Genomic DNA, 20552 nt, shown 5'->3' on the forward strand with positions numbered 1-20552 from the left:
ACTCTTTGTAATCTATCCTTCAGCTAGTTCTCTATCCAATTACAAATATTATGTTCTAGGCCAATATTCCTCAATTTGATTATTAACCTTCTGTGAGGTACTGTATCAAATGCTTTAGCAAAGTCCAAGTAGAGGACATCCACTGCCATTCCAGCATCAAGGTTCCTGCTCACCTCCTCATAAAAAGCGACTAAATTAGTCTGGCAAGATCTGTTACGCATAAAACCATGCTGGCACAAACTTATAGTATTGTGAACTGCAATGTATTCAAATACCCTTTCGCTTATTACCCCTTCCAAAAGTTTTCCTACTACTGATGTCAGACTAACAGGCCTATAGTTTTCAGGCTGAGAACGGGATCCCTTTTTAAATAACGGCACCACATTAGCAATTCGCCAGTCTCTCGGCACCATGCCAGACCTCAACGAATCCTGAAAAATTATGTGAAGAGGCTTGGCAATCACAGCGCTCAGCCCATTTAATACCCTGGGATGAATTCCATCCGGTCCTGGACCTTTGTTTACCTTTACATGTTCAAGTCTCTTTTGAATTTCCTCCATAGTGACCCATGCGTCAGTAGCTAAATTACTAGAACTGGGCATATTAAAAGGGAAGCCTTCATAAGCTGGCTCCTCAGATGTATAGACAGATAAAAAATAAAAGTTCAAAATTTCTGCTTTTTCCCCCATTCTCATCAACCAACTTACCCCCCCCCCCCCCCGATAATAAGGTTCCCACCCCTTCTTGCTTCATTTTTTTACTATTCACATAATTAAAAAATAATTTTGGATTATTTTTACTCCTAGCTGCAATATCCCTTTCCATCTCTATTTTAGCTTGCCTGATAGCTTTTTTGCATGCTTTATTTGCTTCCTTGTACCTGATGAAAGTTTCTGCTGTCCCAGCTAACTTGAATGCTTTAAAAGCACGTTTTTTCTTAACAACCTCGACACTAACACTTTTATTCAGCCATAAAGGTTTTGCTTTGCGATGCCTCTCCTTGCTTACAAGGGGGATATACTGTTGCTGACTGTTGCTTTCATACGATTGGTATCTGCCAAATATTTCATGTTCAGAACATTCTCAGATTTGTTATTTTTAAGGCTTTATCCTACAATTTCAGTCTGAATGTTAGTTTTAGATTGTTGCATTTAAATGTATGACCAATATCTGTGGCATCTCAGAAAAAGAGTAAAATTTGAGAGTATATGGCCACCTTTAGAATCATCAATAGCACAACATTGTTGGGCTATTGGTTCACTGTCTTTTTTAAATCACCCACAATATGCATAAAAACACTTGAGGTAACCCTTCATCACCTAAAAGCATTTCTTGCTAGAAAACACACAGTCACTGGCAGTGACAGATGGGCACCCCACAGAAATGCTCAATTCTCTTTTTATAAAAGGTGTCTGCTTGTTACCAGACAGAGTCTGCTATAGACAGAGTGTTCCCATGCTATTCTTTCAAAAGCTTCGACAACAAATTAAGGGCATTTTGACTACTATGGTTCTCCTTTATTGTACTAGTGAAGACAAAATGTCATGTAACACAGCCATATCAACACACAATCTAACAAAATCTCTCTATATTATTTATATTCAGTGGGTTTTTTTCAGTTTGGGGCCCACACAGTTTTGGGAACCACTGATTCCCACTTTGCAAGGTTTTATACTTTTATAAATGTTTCATAAGTTAGCTAAAACATATTTTAAATTCCCTATGTTATTTTGCTGTTTCAGATGGTTAATCTATACAATATAGGTGTCTGCAACATAAAATAATTAATACATTATTTTGGTTATTTACAAAACATCAATAGTGGTTTATATTCAGGTATGTTAAAGGTAGCTTAATTAAGTCTGCAATGGTAAAAATTCACAATCATAAAGGGAAAAAAAATTAAGACGCCAGGACTAAAGTATAATAAAAGTGTGTAAACTCATTTAAATAAATAAATCTAATGAAGTTTACTTAATTTAAGACCCCCATAAATAGAAAAATAATTCAAAATAGTTTTAACTCAACAAAAAAGTAAAATTTAAAACAACATCATATATTTCAACAAATTACTAAACACAGAAAACTCACTTAAGCATAGACTTTAGGCCATAGGAAATTTGATCTTGGTGATTATATTCAAATGATATGTCATTCTGTAGCTACTAAAGTAAATAAAGTGCTGTCTTTCATAAAAAAGGGCATTGACTCAAGGGATGAAAACATAATTTTGCCTCTTTATAGGTCCCAGGTAAGGCCTCACCTTAAGCAGGGCCGGAACTAGGGGTAGGCAGAAGAGGCAGCTGCCTAGGGCACAACGATTGAGGGGCGCCAGGCAGTAGCCTCTCCTGCCTACCCCTAGTGCTACTTTGTCATTGCCTCCGCCGTTTGTCATTAGCGGCGGAGGCAATGACCGATCTAATCGCCCTGCCCCCCCCCCTGCACCACCTCCTGTGCTTTGGCGCGCATGCGCCGTTCTGGGGGGGCGGGGAGGTGGGCGGAGTTAGCCGACCGGGTTGCCTAGGGCGCCCGGTCGGCTTGTCCCGCCCCTGACCTTAAGTATGCGGTGCAGTTTTGGGCTCCAGTCCTTAAGAAGGATATTAATGAGCTGGAGAGAGTGCAGAGACGTCCAACTAAACTAGTAAAGGGGATGGAAGATTTAAACTATGAGGTTAGATTGTGAAGGTTGAGAAAAAGGTGCTTGCAAAAGGACATGTGAGTGTATAGATAGGTAAGTATACGTTTGTCTGTGCTGGGTTCACTTGGAAGGGTTGAACTAGATGGTCTTTTTTTCAACCCAATGTAACTATGATATTTGAAATGGTACAGAAATGAGTAAGAAAAAAAAGGTACTGCAGGCTAACATGGGACATTATTATAATCCTTTGTTGTACCTACATATCCCACAGGAGATGGAGATTATACACAATCCACATCACTCCCTGTCCCAGTTGACCGTAGAATTACTATCTCTTTCACATACACACACTAACACCTTTTAAGCCCTTCTTTTTCAATCTACAAACAGCTTTGCTCCTGATGCCACAGATGCAGTCAAATGCTGTATATAAAACAAAACACAAATAAACACCTGTCCTAATTAAAAAATAAATAGGTATGCCCCCGAATACCTTTTTTTTTAAAAAAAAAAAATATAGGACAGTTATTAAAAAGATTACACGGGTATAATAAAATAGGACAGCTAACAAAAACCATTGCTTTAATGCTGAGCTGAACACTCAGCACCGATGCACTGAACCCAGTTTTTGGGTTTGGCCAAACCCCCGAATCCATCCAGAGGGATTCGTCCAAATACCGAACCGAATCAGACACCTAATTAGCATATGTTAGTTAGGATCCGGAAGGGGTAAAAATTGGTGCACGCACAGCAAAAACACTTTCCTCCCCTAACATTTAACCCTTCCAAATCCTAATTAGCATATGCTTATTTATGCTAATTAGGATTCAGAACCCTGCCAAAAAAGGCCGAATGGAATCCTGGATTCGGTGCATCCCTGATTGAAATCCTGCAAAAAGTGCCAAACCTGGTCAACCTGATTTAAAGTATTTCTGGCCTGAGCAACTATACTTATTTAACACTATCAGTTGTAGCAAAATAGAACAACATAGGACAATGTATATGCTACTGCAGAGCTAAAAATGCCTTAACCACAATGTTATTTTGCTCCTCATTGACTCCAATGCATGTTAGCAAAATTTCAATGCAAAAATGCCCAACTAATTACAAAAGATTGAATTTGTACACATGTACTGCAAATCTTTGTTTTTTACTCAAAACTTTTTTAGATCTATCCATATAGACTCTTATAAATCTAATACAGAGAGGATACATAGCTGAACCCTAAAAAACTAAGGCACTAAAAATGTTCATCAACCCCTCACAACATGCAAATGAAAGCATAGTTCATTTGTCTTGTTCTTACCATTCAATAAAAATGCAAAATAAGCTTTAAGATTTCAGCTGTCAAATGTGTTGGTTTCGAATCAGAATTTGTTTACATCAAAAAAGTCCTTGAACCACAAAACTTCCATCATCTTAAAGCATTTTTAATCTTCTAGTCTCACTGTGAAAGCAGTTGTTATTCTGTTAGATTTGCCAAATCAAGGAACGAGAAGACTCCCTGCCTTCTGTACAACTTAAGCTTCCACATAAGGTAAGAAAAGCTGGGTCCTGCTGTGGGATTTGAGAGCTGAATTGTATTATTCATGGCATGCTATTGTGCCCATGAATAATAAGACTACAAACTCCAGGACATTATACACTCAAAAATGGCCTAAACAGTTTGTAATAAAGAGATAATACTGAGTATTGCTTGTTTAAAAACTTCAAAAAAGTTTTACGCGTATATTTTTGTGTTCTGTTTGTTTAGAGGGAAACTGTCATCCCAGGCTTAAAGGAACAGTAACACCAAAAAATGAAAATGATTTAAGAAATTAAACTATATTATACTGCTGCCCTGAACTGGTAAAAGTTGTGTGTTTGCTTCAGAAACATTACTAGAGTTCATATAAAAACCCTGGTGTGTAGCCATGGGGGCAGCCATTCGAAAGGAGAAAAGGCACAGGTTACATAGCAGATAACAGATAAACCCTGTAGAATACAATGGTGTCTTATCTGTTATCTGCTATATAACTTGTGCCTTTTCTCCTTTTTTCCAGCTTCAATGGCTGCCCCTATGGCTACACATTAGCTTATTTATATAAACTATAGTAGTGTTCCTGGAGCAAACACACTAGTTTTACCAGTGCTGGGTAACAGTAAATTATATTTTAATTACTTTAAAACACTTTCATTTTTTGGTGTTACTGTTCCTTTAACATATAACTGTTTTCTTAAATATCTCCCCATACTTCTTCAATCTATTAAAGGAGAACTAAACCCTAAAAATGAATATGGCTAAAAATGTCATATTTTATATACTGAACTTACTGCACCAGCATAAAATTTCAGCGTAAATGATCCAGGCTTTTACAGTTGTCTGCAACGTGCTTAGTGTGCTCTAGGCAACTGTTGGGAAGTTCAGCGTAAAGGGCAGTCGCAAATTATCAAGCAGAAAATGAGGTTGGCCTGTAGTATAAGCTGATGTTACAGGGCTGATTATTAAGTTCTGATGTTAATTGCATTTGTTTCCGATCTATTGCATAATTTTAATCTGAATAAATTACTAATCTGTTATATATATCATGGCATTTATATTCTGTATATACAGTATATACAGTCGGTCCCTAAGCTCAGTAACTGACAGTAGCACAGAGCACCTGCAGTGAATCAGCAGAAAAGAAGATAGGGAGCTACTGGGGCATCTTTGGAGGCACAGATCTTCCCTGGTAAAGGGGCTGTGTTTGCCTTGGGCTGGTACAGAAGCTGAAAATATAATGTATAACATATCTAGCCTTATCCTTTGGTTAAGTTTTAGTTCTCCTTTAAATCAAAGGACAGTAATTATATATGATTTTTTTGTGTGTGCATTTTTTTTTCCTTTTTCATTCCTTACATGCCTCTGAAATATAATGGTGCTTATAATATTATTTTACAGATTTACTACAACTAACTTTTTTTTTTTCATTTTAAAATTCGAATAAACTCATTTCCATGAATGTCTGTCATCTACTAAAAAAGTCAGTGTGGGAAAAGTTGTGAAAATTCAGAATTTTTAGACTTATCACATGAAAACTGTGACTGTTTCAAATTATCACACAAACCTGAAACCTCTAAAAAAAAATAAGGATTCTCCAGAGAAGGGAAGGGATATCTGCCATTGATTTCTATGTGATCTTGGCAAGCTTTACCTGCCAATTTGTACTGATAATATTCTGCTGTACTGGATTCAAGAAGTAGGTATGCCCTCCTGTAGAAGTGTCTAATACATGGTCTCCTCTCTTTGTGGACCTAAAACCAAATATTTCCAGTGTTAAAGGAACAGTAACATCAAAAAATGTAAGTATTTTTGTCAATATACTGTATGCACTAGCATGAAACTAACAGACAATTTACTTATGAAACAGGGGACCAGGGAATGTGCATTGATCAATCCTTTTTTCTTTTTGTATGTTTGTAGTTAATTTGGCCAGATCAGTTGCACTTCCATTGTATTTGTATACTTTATTTAGCCTTGGAGTGCTCCCACAACCTCTTTTTGTGTATTTAAGTATTTTAAAGTAATGAAAATATAATGTGCTGTTGCTCTGCAAAAAACTGTTGTTTTTGCTACAGAAAAGCTACTATATAAATAAGCTGCTGTGTAGCCATGGGGGCAGCCATTCAAGCTGGAAAAAAGGAGAAAAGGCACAGGTTACATAGCAGATAACTAGTAGATAAGCCCCATATAATGGGGGTTTATCTGTTATCTGCTAAGTAACCTGTGCCTTTTCTCCTTTGAATGGCTGCCCCCATGGCTACACAGCAGTTAACTTATATAAACTATAGTAGTCTTTCTGAGGCAAACACACCAGCTGTAGCAATGCAGGGCAACAGTACATTATATTGTAATTACTTTTAAAGACTTTCATTTTTTGGTGTTACTGTTCCTTTAACCCTTTACAATGCCAAAGCAATACTGCTCTGGCATGACACCTCCCCCTTCAAAAGAGTGCAAGTTTGCAAGGCCCACGGGCTGATAATAACTTTGGCACACATTAATCCATTATACAGATCCAAGTCAATACCAAATTCATCCTTAATATGAGGAATTATTTTACCTCCCGGCCTAGAATCTCTTTCCTTTGAATCTTTATCAGCATGATCCAAAGGACTGGAGTGGTTAAATCTCGGTACACTTCTCACACACTTGTTCTTTTTAAGGTGATTGCATAGAGTGCTGGTTTGGGAACTAGGTTGCAAACTGTAACTGCCCACCTCTTTTGTGCCTGTGGGGCCCTCCTGCCTAGTCCCCCATCCCCTGGGCCTAGACTTGGCCACTGCTCCACCCAGTTTATTCCTACTTGGTCTCCACTGACTGGCATAAACTAATGGGCTCTACCCACATACTATCTAGTTGCCAGCTGCCTTGGGGACAGCTGGTACTGGTACTGTCAGCAATCCTTCCTTCCCTGACTATCTATCCCCCTTTCAGTACTGGTTCTAGTACTGGTGCTATACCTGGCCCACCAGCTACAATCACTGAACCCTATCTGAGTGGCACTATCTACTAAGACTCCTGCAATGACTCCTGAGTTTGGCCTATTTCATGACTCCCACTCAAGACTTTGACAGTTTGGTACAGGATCAGGGATTCCAAGCTGGAAGTCCCTTACTGCAGGTACACTACCTCACTTGAGCAGGGAGACACCTAGGGGAAACCTCTCCCCCCTGTTTCCCTCCTTATCCCCACCTTGGGACACTACTGGTTCAGGCAGTATTTGACACTCTTTCCTGTCTCCCACTCCTCTCTCTCAGCTATCTTTGTACTTTACCGATGGCAGTTACTGATTGAGGCGAGTCAGACTCCAACTCAGCTGAATCAGTCATTGGGCACAAAAGCATATTTCCCAAATCATTCCCCAACAATACATCAAGAGGAATTTCATTGCACACTCCTACTTCCCTCAGACCTCTCCCCACACCCCAATCCAAGTAAACCTTGGCCACAGGCACTTTTGGGTGGCTCCCACCCATGCCCTTTAAGGACAAAGTCTTCCCAGTAATAATGTCCCCAGTGTTGATTATCTCTGGATCCACCACAGAAAAAATTGGACCCTGAGTCACTTTGTTGCCCACAATCACAAATTGCAAATGCTGAGGTAAATTCTCTGTCTTACCAGGCACAAACATAACCTGGCTGTAGGAAAAACACCTGTGCGAAGCTCCATGATCTACGTTGGCACTAGATCCCCCAAACAAAGGAATTTCAATGGACCTGGCATACTGTGCTGTACCCCATGTAATGATCCTTCCTGCTTGGTGATCACTGTAGGGAGAGTCCCTTCCTGTATGGCAATCTGTTGGCAGTATATGCATTTGCAATTTGTGCTGCCTAAACTTCAGTTTTGGGCTCACGGTCGACGACAAACTACTGTACTGCCACTGGACAGGTACACAGGAACTGGTCCAGTATCATCAAGTTCTCTAATTCTGCTAAAGTGGAAACAACGTGCCCCTGCGCCCACTGATGGAAGACTCCCCACCACATCAAAGTAGCTGTCATTGGTCCCCTGCTGTAAGTTCCTGAATTTCTTGCGATACATGTGACAAATGGAATGCAGCATTCCAGTGTCCAGACCCCCATTCTCTTCTATCACAGGAAAGTTCTCCAGGTTTGAACACGTTGGTCTTCCTGGAGTGCTTTGAGGTGAGGTGAAGCAGTACCTTTTCGGAACCGTAGTTGCTGATGTCCTCAGAGTGGTATTGTCCAATAGAAATGACTTATTTGGCCCTCCTGGGCAGTACTAGACTCCTGGTCACTATCAGATTTGCAATGAGCCATTCCTTGGTATGATCTGCTACAGCAATCCCTCTGCCCAGCTGTCCTTTGCTCTATACCTTGTAGGATGCCATTTCAGGGGACACTTATAAAAGATAGGGAAAAAAAAAACAAGAAGAAAAAGGTACAACTGTTTGTACAACTGTTTGAAAAAAATAAGATGCATCTTGTTTGTCCTTCAGTGCTGTATATTCCTTGCAAGGATTTACAGTCCCTTAGTTCAAGGGTTAAACAATTAATCCAAGCACTAATGCTCTAATAAAAAGATGTTCCAGCCCCCCAAAAACGATCCCTCCTAATTGGTGGGTATAGACTGGCCCTATTTGGTATCATTAGGAAGCATGGCATCTCCTCATTATTAATATATGATATATGAGGAGGTGAACCCTACAGCAGAGGAGATATGGATTCTTTCTTATAGCTCACAACTTTTTCATAACTGCCCCCCTGCAGCCCCCCCTTTGATCCACTGTTCAAAAGAAGTGACTGGCCCACAGCTATGCAAACATCTAATTAAGGGTCTTGCCTCTTTGTGAACCTAAAATCAAATGTTAACTCTTTATAGTGCCAGAGCAATACTAATGCTAGAGAAAAATATAAAGATTGGAGGGTAGCAGTGAGATCAAGGGTGGTGAGGTAAAGGCACAAGTTGAGATCCCAAAAAAGTCTAAGTGAAGGCATTTATTTGTTAACAAAACAGTGTCTTTTCAAAACTCCACCCATCCTGTATAAAGCAGAAGGAAAGGTACAATCACTGAAAAGTGCCAAATGTTAGAGATGCCCCAGTGGTTGTAATCACTTCCTGATACTAGGCCAGTGCTTCTGTTTGCAGAAGACTGCAGCAGCCTGGGGGACATGCAAGTAAGCAATCCTCTTCCTGCTTCTTTCTTCACACTGGGTGCCCATACACAGTAGAGTGAAATGCAAAAAAGTGGCCTTTTCAATCGATTGCGGCATGTGTTGGCCCTGGCATTTTGAAGGAAAGAAGAAGATCACGCGCATTCACTCTTCTTTGAAGTATTTTATCCTAAATGCACTGCTACAAAATACGTGCTTTAGGGTAGAAACGTAACATAAAAATAAATTTTTAAACTGAAATGTAAAAAAGTATGAGTGGCTTCAATTATTTCTAATGAAAACATAACTTTTAGGGTGGTGGTGGTGTTGTTTTATATGCACCTATTAAATGCTGCCAAATCTTCTGCGATTATATTAGAAGATGCCACATACGCTATGTTTATGGATTGGGCCAAAGCAGAATAGCCCATAATTGTATTATCTGTAACTGTATTAACCACGCTTTTCTATCTATAAAAAAAGACTGCATTAAATAAAAACTTTTTTAATTACATATCCCCACCGGAGATGCACACAAATGAGTAGGAGTGTCCCAGATCGCTATTACGTGCACATGTTTCTCTAAAACATGGCCAACCCCACCAGAGCATATTGCTCACTAGGAGCATTTTCTTGCCAAAATAGCATTTTTTTCCTCCCATTGATTTGGAAGGGAGAAAATAATTTGACTATAACAAGTAACCTTTCAGCTTTACTGTTTCAAACGTTATAAAACATAATATGGCAACAAATAATGCTTTTTGTTTCAAAACTAAACTTTGCTTTCATACTATAGAGAATATTGCTACATTTATAACTTTCTTTAAACTGTACTGTAATGTGATTCTTGTCTCCCAAGTTGTTGGGTAACCATAATTTGGATGGATTTTATTAAAGTAGAAAGTAAGGGGGGGCACTCACAATGAAGAACCCTGAGTAAGTGGACTTTTCAGCTAACAGGAGCAACAGCCCAGGGTATCAGACCAGCTATTAAAATCACTGAATGTGTATTTATTTCGTGATCTGCTATCCAGTCTGACTCATGAAAACCTAGACCAGCGTTTTTCAACCACTGTTCCGCGGCACACTAGTGTGCCGCGAGATGTTGCCTGGTGTGCCGTAGGCAGGGCACCAATGTACTAGGGGGGCACTGCTCTTGGCACCAATGTACTAGGGGGGCACTGCTGCTGGGCACCAATGTACTAGGGGGGCACTGCTCTTGGCACCAATGTACTAGGGGGCACTGCTGCTGGGCACCAATGTACTAGGGGGGCACTGCTGCTGGGCACAGAGTTAAATTTTTTAACATTTTCTAATGGTGGTGTGCCTCGTGATTTTTTTTCATGAAACAAGTGTGCCTTTGCCCAAAAAAGGTTGAAAAACACTGACCTAGACAACAATACAGATCGAATCAACCAGGGCAAGTCTCAGTACTACGTGCAGTTGATCGAATCAACCAGGGCAAGTCTCAGTACTACGTGCAGTTGCACCCACTGTCAAAACATTTCAAACATGACAGTGAATGGGGACGCACATCTGCTGCTACAATAAGTCAGGGCACGTAGCATGGTGATTACTGCAGTACTTCCTAAATCTACAACTGAAAAGGGATAACATTTAGCTCCGTATAGAAGTGAATGTGTTCTATGCCACCCTTTAAATTGTGCTCATTCCCCATCATTCCCTCAGTGACGCACCTCCCCGGCACTCTGGAAACATTCCTCCTCCAGAACTGCTTTCTGCCTGCGTCGTTTGACATGTTTCATTTGCATCACAAACTCCCCACCATAGTAAAAACGAAACTGCGATCAGAGGCTATTCGTAGCAGAAACCGCTTCTGCTACGTGTTATGGGGGCCGCCATGTTCCAACAAGGCAACAAGCGGTGCAGCCATTGGTTATCTGACCAGGTTGTAAAGCTGTCACCAATCAGAAGTGTTCGTGCTGAGCGGTGCGGAAGTCAACAAACTTTTTCCAGCTCTCTGGCTTGGCGTAGTAGGTTAGTGACCTGCTGCTCAGAGTAATGTGTCATTACGGAGATGATTGTCTATACTAAGCGGAAGTACATTTGCTGTTTGGGATAATTTGAGGTTTGCTGTTTAGCTGTATTGGAAGTTACGCTAAAGTGTAGTCTCGGAGAAGGATTAGAAGAATTGTTTACACTTTGTCCGTGACACTGTACTAATATCAGTGCTGACAAAGTTATTTTAACTTGGTACAGTCGTTGGAAAAAAAATGTTCTTGCAGTGGGGAGTGCCATTTATGGCCTTGTTTGTCTGCTTATAAACCAGTGACATCAAAGATCCTATTTACAAAGGTCTAGGTGAAGCTTTACTGGGGCCCTTAGAGCCCCCTGCGCCAGTAAGTTCCAGCTGTCATTTGCAGCGCTGTTACTGTGCTCTGCTCCCTAGCGCTATTACAGGCCCAATACAGAGCACAGTAGCTGGGTGTGACACCTGCCTTAGCAGGAAGTAAGAACTAGGTTTCCCAGCACCTGTACTTCCCAGCTAATGTATTCTGCAAGTTATGTTCAAGCTGGGGATGCCCATGTGTTGTCAAGGTAGGCAATACTGCTTACAGAGAGAGAGAGAGGTGAACACGCAAATTCTACCCTAAACCCTAAAATTCAACTGACATTCAATTGACTATTCCTTGCAATGTGATTATATCCATGGCTGCTTTAACAAAAGGAAAAGAAAAACTCTTTTACAAAGGGACAATGTTTTGTAGACGCCTTTTTAGATGTTAACCTTACCAGAAATGGTTTCCTAAGGGCCCTAAGGTCTCTGGAACTCTCTGCCTCGAACCATCAGACTCTCCCCTTAGTTCCAAACTTTCAAATGCTCCCTAAAGACCCATCTATTTAGGGAAGTATATTCAAGGTATCTAAACTGATCAGACATTTATATATGTATCATAAATCATGAATTAGTAGCCACATTCCTTTTTTATCAATGTACTCTTAACCCCTATTAATTGTAAGCTCTTGTGAGCAGGGCCTTCTGATCCTAGTGTTACTCAGTATACCCTTGTTTGTTAAAGTTTTTAAGATCCCTTTTTGTTTAAATTTATTGTGAAGCGCTGCGTAATTTGCTGGCACTATATAAATAAATGATGATGATTATGATAATCCTTTCAGATCCCTGTTTGTGTTTTAAATGAGGGGTGGACGTGTCCTAACGCTCCCTGCCAGAAGCACAGTAAGGGAAGTAGCCAATCACAACCCTGCAGTCAAACAGACAAAAGACAGGCTTCAGTTCCCTATCAGGTCAGCCTAGTTGCTGATTGGAAGTGGAACAGATGGATAGGACTAGTAGTGTTTTTAGAGAAATTTTTAGTAAATCAGCCTGTAGCACTGCTTTTTTAAGCACATTCCTTCTATATTAAGAGGAGTATAATGCACTGGCACATTTGTGTTTTTTTACATGTCTCTTTTACCATTCATTTTTGTTCATTCATTAAACAACCCTCTCTACTACTGCCATTTCCCACCTTCAACCCTTCTGCCTTCATGCTCCTTATAGTTGGAATGCTATCCCTGAATTCCTTTTGGAGAGAATCCTCCCTCAGTCTCTTCAGAACTAAACTTAAAGACTACCACTTGGAGCACTCACACAGCACCTGATCTGGGTTCTAGCACCTATATTGCAGTGTTACCCACTTTAACCTGCAGCACTCTTATCCTCCTATTTGTGTCTGTAAGTTGCCCTCCCATTAAATTTGTAAACCCTTCCAAGCAGGGAATTCCATCCTCTTGTGTCTTTGATTCTTAACTTATCGCTACCATACCTTGTACATATATACATACATTCACTAAGGAGCCTAGTAATCTGTATCAACAGACTAAATACAGTTTTATAAAGTCTTTTACAGTATGGGCATGCTTATTAGAAATACTGTATGTATAACTTAGTTGCTCTTAGTACATTCACAAACATTTAGTGCCAACAAATTTTCCAGGAAATTCCTTTGGATTTACTTTCTACTAATATGAATCCTACGTGCCATACACTTTACAAACTGGCTACAAACAGTGGGGCTCATTTATAAACACTGGGAAAATTTACACCTGAGCAGTAACCTATGGCAACCAGTCAGATGTTTTGTTCATGGCTGGATAATCAGTGATTGGTTGCTATAGGTTATTGCCCAGGTGCAGATTTGCCTAGTGTTTATAAATGGGCCCAAGTTTGTTTCTTTATGGTGTCAGTGAATTATTTTACTTTAGATTTCTAAGACCACCTTGTCTTGTGTTTCCCCCCCATAAAAATGCACTGAGAGTGACAGAAGTAACTCTGATGACCTGTGGCAAGATCTAATTTCATTGTTTGATAAATATTCCCCCTAATAAGCACTCTTTGTGTGTCATAGATCTTAGAACCAATGGAACTGACACAGAAGAACCAGCATGTTAGCAGTGTAGATTATCCATTTTAGGTTACACATGTTTTTATGAGGATCACGCATTATTTGTAAACATGTGATTCTACATGTGTATAACAACATGACATGCAAAAGGTTATATTGTTTGTTGGGTAAGATATATGGATATAAGATATATGGATTTTGAAAAAAAAAAAAATTATATATATATATATATATATATATATATATATATATATATATATACAGTGAGGAATATAAGTATTTGAACACCCTGCGATTTTGCAAGTTCTCCCACTTAGAAATCATGGAGGGGTCTGAAATTCACATTGTAGGTGCATTACCACTGTGAGAGACAGAATTTAAAAAAAAATCAGGAAATCACATTGTATGATTTTTAAATAATGTATTTGTATTGCACTGCTTTACATAAGTATTTGAACACCTGGCAATCAGCAAGAATTCTGGCTCTCAAAGACCTGTTACTCTGCCTTTAAAAAGTCCACCTCTACTCCACTCATTAATCTAAATTAGTAGCACCTGTCTGAGCTCTTTAAAGACACCTGTCCACCCCACAGTCAGTCAGACTCCAACTACTACCATGGGCAAGACCAAAGAGCTGTCAGAAGACACCAGAGACAAAATTGTGGACCTTCACAAGGCTGGAAAGGGCTACGGGGCAATTGCAAAGCAGCTTGGTGAAAATAGATCAACTGTTGGAGCAATTGTTAGAAAATGGAAGAGGCTAAAAATGACTGTCAGACTCCCTAGGATTGGGGCTCCATGCAAGATCTCACCTCGTGGTTTATCACTGATGATAACAAAGGTGAGGAATCAGCCCAGAATTACAAGGGAGGAGCTGATCAATGACATTAAAGTAATACTGACACTAAATAACGACTCCTCAGAATATGAATGTATATAAAAAGTTGCCTATAGGTCATGTTGATTGAGTTTCGCTGAGAGATTTGCTTTTGTAAATAATTGTTACTTGAAGTTCCTAAACCTGTTTTGCCAGCCTGACTGTCTCTTCTCAGCCTGTCAGTTATAGCTTCTAATGCTAATGGCCTCCTGCTGGACAAATATGGCAGCCCCCTTATAGGGGAACATGGGGGATCAGACAGATAATATAAAAGCATTGGGAAAATACTTTTATGGCAAAAATGAAGGTCATGCAAAGACAATGTTATGATAGATGTAAAAAAAGGTTTAATTTCTGGTGTCAGTATCTCTTTAAGAGAGCTGGGACCACAGTTTTAAAGGTCACTGTCAGTAGAACACTATGCCATCATGGTTTCAAATCATGCATTGCACGGAAGGTTCCCCTGCCTAAGTCATCACATGTCCAGGCCCTTTCTGAAGTTTGCCAATGACCATCTGGATGATCCAGAGGATGCATGGGAGAAAGTCATGTGGTCAGATCAGACCAAAGTAGAACTTATTGGTCTAAACTTCACTCGCCGTGTTTGGAGGAAAAAAAAGGATGGGTTGCATCCCAAGAACACCATCCCTACTGTGAAGCATGGGAGTGGTAACATCATGCTTTGGGGGTGCTTTTCTGCGAAGGGGACAGGACGACTGCACTGTATTAAGGAGAGGATGAATGGGGCCATGTATTGTGAGATTTTGAGCAACAACCTCCTTTCCTCAGTCAGAGCATTGAAGATGGGTCATGGTTGGGTCTCCCAACATGACTATGACCCGAAGCACACAGCCAGGATAACCAAGGAGTGGCTCCGTAAGAGGCATATCAAGGTTCTGGAGTGGCCTAGCCAGTCTCCAGACCTAAATCCAATAGAAAATCTTTGGAGGGAGCTGAAACTCCATGTTGCACAGCGATAGCCCTGAAACCTGACAGATATAGAGGAGATCTGTGTGGAGGAGTGGGACAAAATCCCTGTTGCAGTGTGCAAACCTGGTCAAGAACTACAGGAAACGTTTGACCTCTGTAATTGCAAACAAAGGCTTCTGTACCAAATATTAACACTGATTTTCTCAGGTGTTCAAATACTTATGTGCAGCAGTGCAATACAAATACATTCTTTAAAAATCATACAATGTGATTTCCTGATTTTTTTTTTTTTAAATGCTGCCTCTCACAGTGGGAATGCACCTACAATGTGAATTTCAGACCCCTCCATGATTTCTAAGTGGGAGAACTTGCAAAATTGCTGGGTGTTAAAGTACTTATGTTCCTCACTGTAAATATATGGAATGTGCATTTATTAATGCTTTTTGTTAAAAGACTTATTGAGGCCATCTTGATCTGCTGACCAAACTATATGTCAATTATACACCCTTAACTTTTGTAGTGGAGCAGGTGCCTAAAAAAAAACACACTCCGACATTCTTTGTATATATTAACCCCCTTTTGGAAAATCGGATTTTCAAATTCTTACATCTCAGTGGGAAAGTCAGCATTGTAGGTTTGATGCAGTGGGCTCTTTAATGTGCTTTTATAGAACTTCCATGCTGAACACTTTTTTATACATAATTTCTCTGTGGGAGTTCTTGTGTTTCTGTATATATATATTACTCACAGTGTGCTAATGTGTATATACAGTATGTATAGAGAGAAAAAGAGTATTTTCCCAACATTCTGTTTTATAGTAAAATAAAGAACAGCTGCACAGAAACATTTAGAACACAGGCTATTGCTCCTATACCCACAGGTCCAGTTTTTTGTATAACTAATGTCAGATAGATAATTTACAAATAGAAATTATTTTATTAACTTGATTTATGAATGGATGTAAACTTGGTATGCAGGTACATAACAAGTCATTTTCCTATAACATTTATTAGGTTGCTAAAGTTCCTACCTCAGTGGCTCTCTTTACAATTAGTATCTAAATTAAGATTAAATATTCATTACATATAAGAAATTCATTAAAATGAGGAAGCAGGAGTCATTATGAGACACCCGCAGGCATTCATTGCAGCCTTATTTTTTAAATTGGGAAAGTTAAAGCTTTTTTAAAAATCAGGCACATTGGATATGAAAAACCATTAGTAATTTCATTATGTCTGAACATTTATGCAGGCGTTGTTAAGTGCAGATGGGTTGTTTCTGTTAAACTTTCATTTTAATTCTGCAGATAACTTTAGACCTGTAGTTTTACTTAATAAAAGTGAACAGTGCCAAACCTAAAGATGTAGCGAGCATTATATAAACCTTCCTAGTTTAATAATATTTAAATAGCTCTATGATCTTTGATTTCTTCTCTGCAACAGATAAAGTACTTTTCAAAAGTAAGTGAAACCATGATAGTTCCATTTATTTTACCAAGACGAATTTACTCTGGAATTTAGACACTGCCATGGATACCCAAAATAATATTAGATTAAATGGCAACATTCTCAGAATGAGGTAAAGATCGGTTTCATCTGTGTTTTTTTTTAATACTGTTTAAATACAAGTTGACTATTGTAAGTTAGATGACGCTTTAATATAAAACAACACCTTCTATATACATTTGTATTTATATTTTACATATCAAACGTCAACATTAAACTGGGCAAATTACAGTCTCTCAACTTTTAGGACAGTGACACACAGGGAGATTAGCAGTTAATCTCATATAGTGGTGGCGACTAATCTCTAAATTAGTTAACCAAATCACCCGAAGTTTCCTTACAAGAAAATTCAAGTGGAATTCTACAGGCAAAAAGCAGCAAAAGAGAAGGGTTTAACCCTTTTACTGCCAGCCATTTTGGTCAAAGCGGAACTTGTATTGCCAGACAGTTTTTGAACATTTTGCACTGTTTCACTTTAGGGGCCTTTCCTCGGGGGGACTTTTAGTTTACCCAGGAAAACAATATATCGTTTTTTTCAGAACAACCTAAGCTAAAAATGCAAAAAAAATAAAATTTTCCATAATATAAACACACATACTAGAAACAAAAATTATTTTATGCACAAATATGCAACTGATTTGGAAAGTCCCATGTCTCCTGAAGGTGCCAATACCAAATTTATATAGTTTTATGGAGATTTCTCACTTGTATAGGTCAAAAACTCCCAGCAGTACACTACCAAATTTCCAAAGCACTGCTCCAGAAAGCTGCATACTTTAGATTTCAAGGCCAAAAATTCCACTAACAGAAGGTTTATCCCAGCAAATTGTACATTTTTGGAAAGAACAGATTCTGGGGAATACAGAATAGGCACAACTGTCTGTCTACTCCAAACTATCAAGTCGCAATGCTTTCCTAAAGTTATTGGTTTTTATCAAAATTTGTGATTTTTTTTTTTAAAAATCGCTTCAAAGCTTCCAGTGTATAGTATCTTATCTCCTACAGGTCATAAAGTAACCAAATAAAACACCCTAAATATGAACGCCAGGGGTCCACTGAACAGTTTGATGCCCAATATGTATAGGTTTACTTAAGTATGTGGCATGTAGGGGCCCCAATGTGAACATACACCCATATGTACTGTCATTTCTGTCATTTCAGCTCCTGCAAAATCAACACATTTACATCATTATATGTGGGATAAAGCTAGTAAAACGTACGCTCACCCCAGAAAGTCATATATTTTTGGAAAGTACACATTCCCCCTAAAATGGGTACCCATGTCTTTCTACTCCAAAGTGCCAAGCCGCACAGCTTTTCTAAAGTTAGCAATTTTGATGACATTTCCAAAAATCCCCTCAAAGCTTCCACTTTGCAGCATCTTATCTCCCACATAGCATTAGGTACCAAGATAAAACACCCTGAATTTGAACACCAGGGGTCCACTGAATAGTTTGATGCCCATTATGTATAGGTTTACCTAAGTATGTGGCATGTAGGGGCCCCAATGGGAACATACCCCCATATGATCTATCATTTCAGCTCCTGCAAAATCAACACATTTACATCCTTTATGTGGGATAATGCTACAAAAAAAGTACACTCACCCCAGAAAGCCATATATTTTTGGAAAGTACACATCCCCCCGAATCTATAATGGGTAAACATTTCTTTTTGCTCCAAAGTACCAAGCTGTAAAGCTTTCCTAAGTTTGCAGATTTATATGACATTTAGAAAATCGCATAAAAATGTTGCAATTTGCCGCATTTATCTCTCACAATTTCTTGATAAAGATCAGATAAAGGCTTCCCTCTTTTATTACACTACATCACTTATTGTTTATAACTAAGAACATTTAATTGTAAACATATGCTTTAAGTATTACGACAAGAATGCTGTAACTATATTGTGTGCTATCCAATAAAGATATGTTGAAATACAAAAAAAAAAAAAAAAAAAAAAAAAAGATCAGATAAAGGCAAATCACCCCAAATAGTAACACCTAAGGTCTACTGAACAGTTTGATGCCCAATATGCATAGATATACCAAAGTCTGCAAAAATAGCGCATAAGGATTTCTCGCCTGCCAGCTCAGCTTTTGCACACAGAGCCCCCTGTCAGCGTATTATGTGCCGAAACTTCCCCTAACTATACAGAGACCCCCACAAAACCATATATTTTTGGAAAGTACACATTCTGACAAATCCAACAAGGGTAAAAGAGTCCTTTCCACACCAAAGTACCAATCTGCAGAGCTTTCCTAAAGTTATTGGTTTTTATGACATTTCAGAAAATCGCCTAAAAATGTTGCAATTTGCCGCATTTATCTCACACAATTTCTTGCGTACAAAGGCAAGTCACCCCAAATAGGAACACCAGAGGCCTACTGAACAGTTTAATGCCCAATATGCATAGATATACCAAAGTCTGCGGTATGTACTGACCCCAAAATGAAAATAGCGCATAAGGATTTCTCGCCTGCCAACTCAGCTTTTGCACACAGAGCCCCCCTGACAGCATATTATGTGCAGTAACCCCCCCCTAACTATACACAGACCCCCAGAAAAACCATATATTTTTGGAAATTACACATTCTGATGAATTCAAAATAGGTAAAGTTATTTTTGTACACCAAAGTTACACCTGGCAAAGCTACACTAAAAACAGATTAGGAACACTTATACGGGGATAAAATGCGATAAAACCACAAAAATTGTGCTAATCAGTGAAACAACAAAATAAGTCACATGACAGTGTAATTAGTGGTCAGAATATATGATCCAATAGTCACACAGTCAAAATAAACAGTTTTTAGGTAAAAGAAACTAAAAACAAAGTGGTAAAATGAAAAAAACAAAGTGTTTGTGTATACATGTGTGTACATGTGTAAAAGTTGTGTGACAGTGTGTAAGTGTGTATATGAGTGTAAATAAGTGTATAAAAGTGTGAAAAATGGAAAAAAAAAACTGCTAAAATGTGTGCTGTAAGTGTGTATAAATGTATGTAAGTGTGTGTAAGTGTGTAAATGTAAAAAAAACCAAACTCCTTACCTGTCCTGAAGACCTGATCGCCGCCTCCTCCTCCAGTGGGCCGGCGCTAGGGGGGGAAGCAGGAAGCAGCAGACGCGATGCGATCGCGTCTGCTGCTTCCTGGAGGGTCCTGCGACACGATCGCTTCGCAGGACCCTCATGACAGCCCCCCTGGCACATTGCCCAGGGGGGCTGTCATCGATAGAAACTCTCTGCAGCGGCGGCACATGCCGCCGCTGCAGAGAGCAGCCTTTAAATGCCAACGACGTATGGGACACGTCGTTGGCATTTAAGCCCTTTTACTGCCACAATGTATCCCATACGTCGTTGGCAGTAAAAAGGTTAAGGTGGAACACAGCAGTGAAATTGGATGACCAGACTGTGGCTCTGAGAGGAAATGTATAGAGACATAAGAGAAGATATGTAATGAGGTGCAGAGCATAGGATGGCTTTGAAAGTCACAAGACGGGTTTTTTCTTGTTTATGAGAAGCCAAAATAGAGATTTCAACAGAGGAGGGCCGTGTTTTCTTTAAAGGAGAAGGAAAGGTAAAAACTAAGTAATCTT

General features: G+C 39.3%; 1 protein-coding gene and 1 long non-coding RNA gene across 4 annotated transcripts in view; both read right to left on the minus strand.

The window, feature by feature from the left end:
* tbc1d22a (TBC1 domain family member 22A) overlaps positions 1–11198 on the minus strand; it is a 316264-nt gene extending 305066 nt beyond the window's left edge. For 2 of the 3 annotated variants that reach the window (XM_018092307.2, XM_018092308.2), the window contains exon 1: positions 10976–11198. In XM_018092307.2, the coding sequence (XP_017947796.1) occupies positions 10976–11037 (62 nt within the window). In that variant the 5' untranslated portion in view covers positions 11038–11198. The remainder of the gene's footprint in view (positions 1–10975) is intronic. The other variant, XM_018092305.2, reaches the window with a different exon arrangement.
* On the minus strand, positions 9108–10968 carry LOC116409743. The gene is made up of 2 exons (XR_004221995.1): positions 10668–10968; positions 9108–10328 (listed from the first exon to the last, which is right to left on the minus strand). It is a non-coding gene; the product is annotated as an uncharacterized LOC116409743 (long non-coding RNA).
* Positions 11199–20552: the final 9354 nt, after the last annotated feature.

This window comes from Xenopus tropicalis, chromosome 3, assembly GCF_000004195.4.
Source record: "Xenopus tropicalis strain Nigerian chromosome 3, UCB_Xtro_10.0, whole genome shotgun sequence".
Taxonomy (NCBI): Eukaryota; Metazoa; Chordata; class Amphibia; order Anura; family Pipidae; genus Xenopus; species Xenopus tropicalis.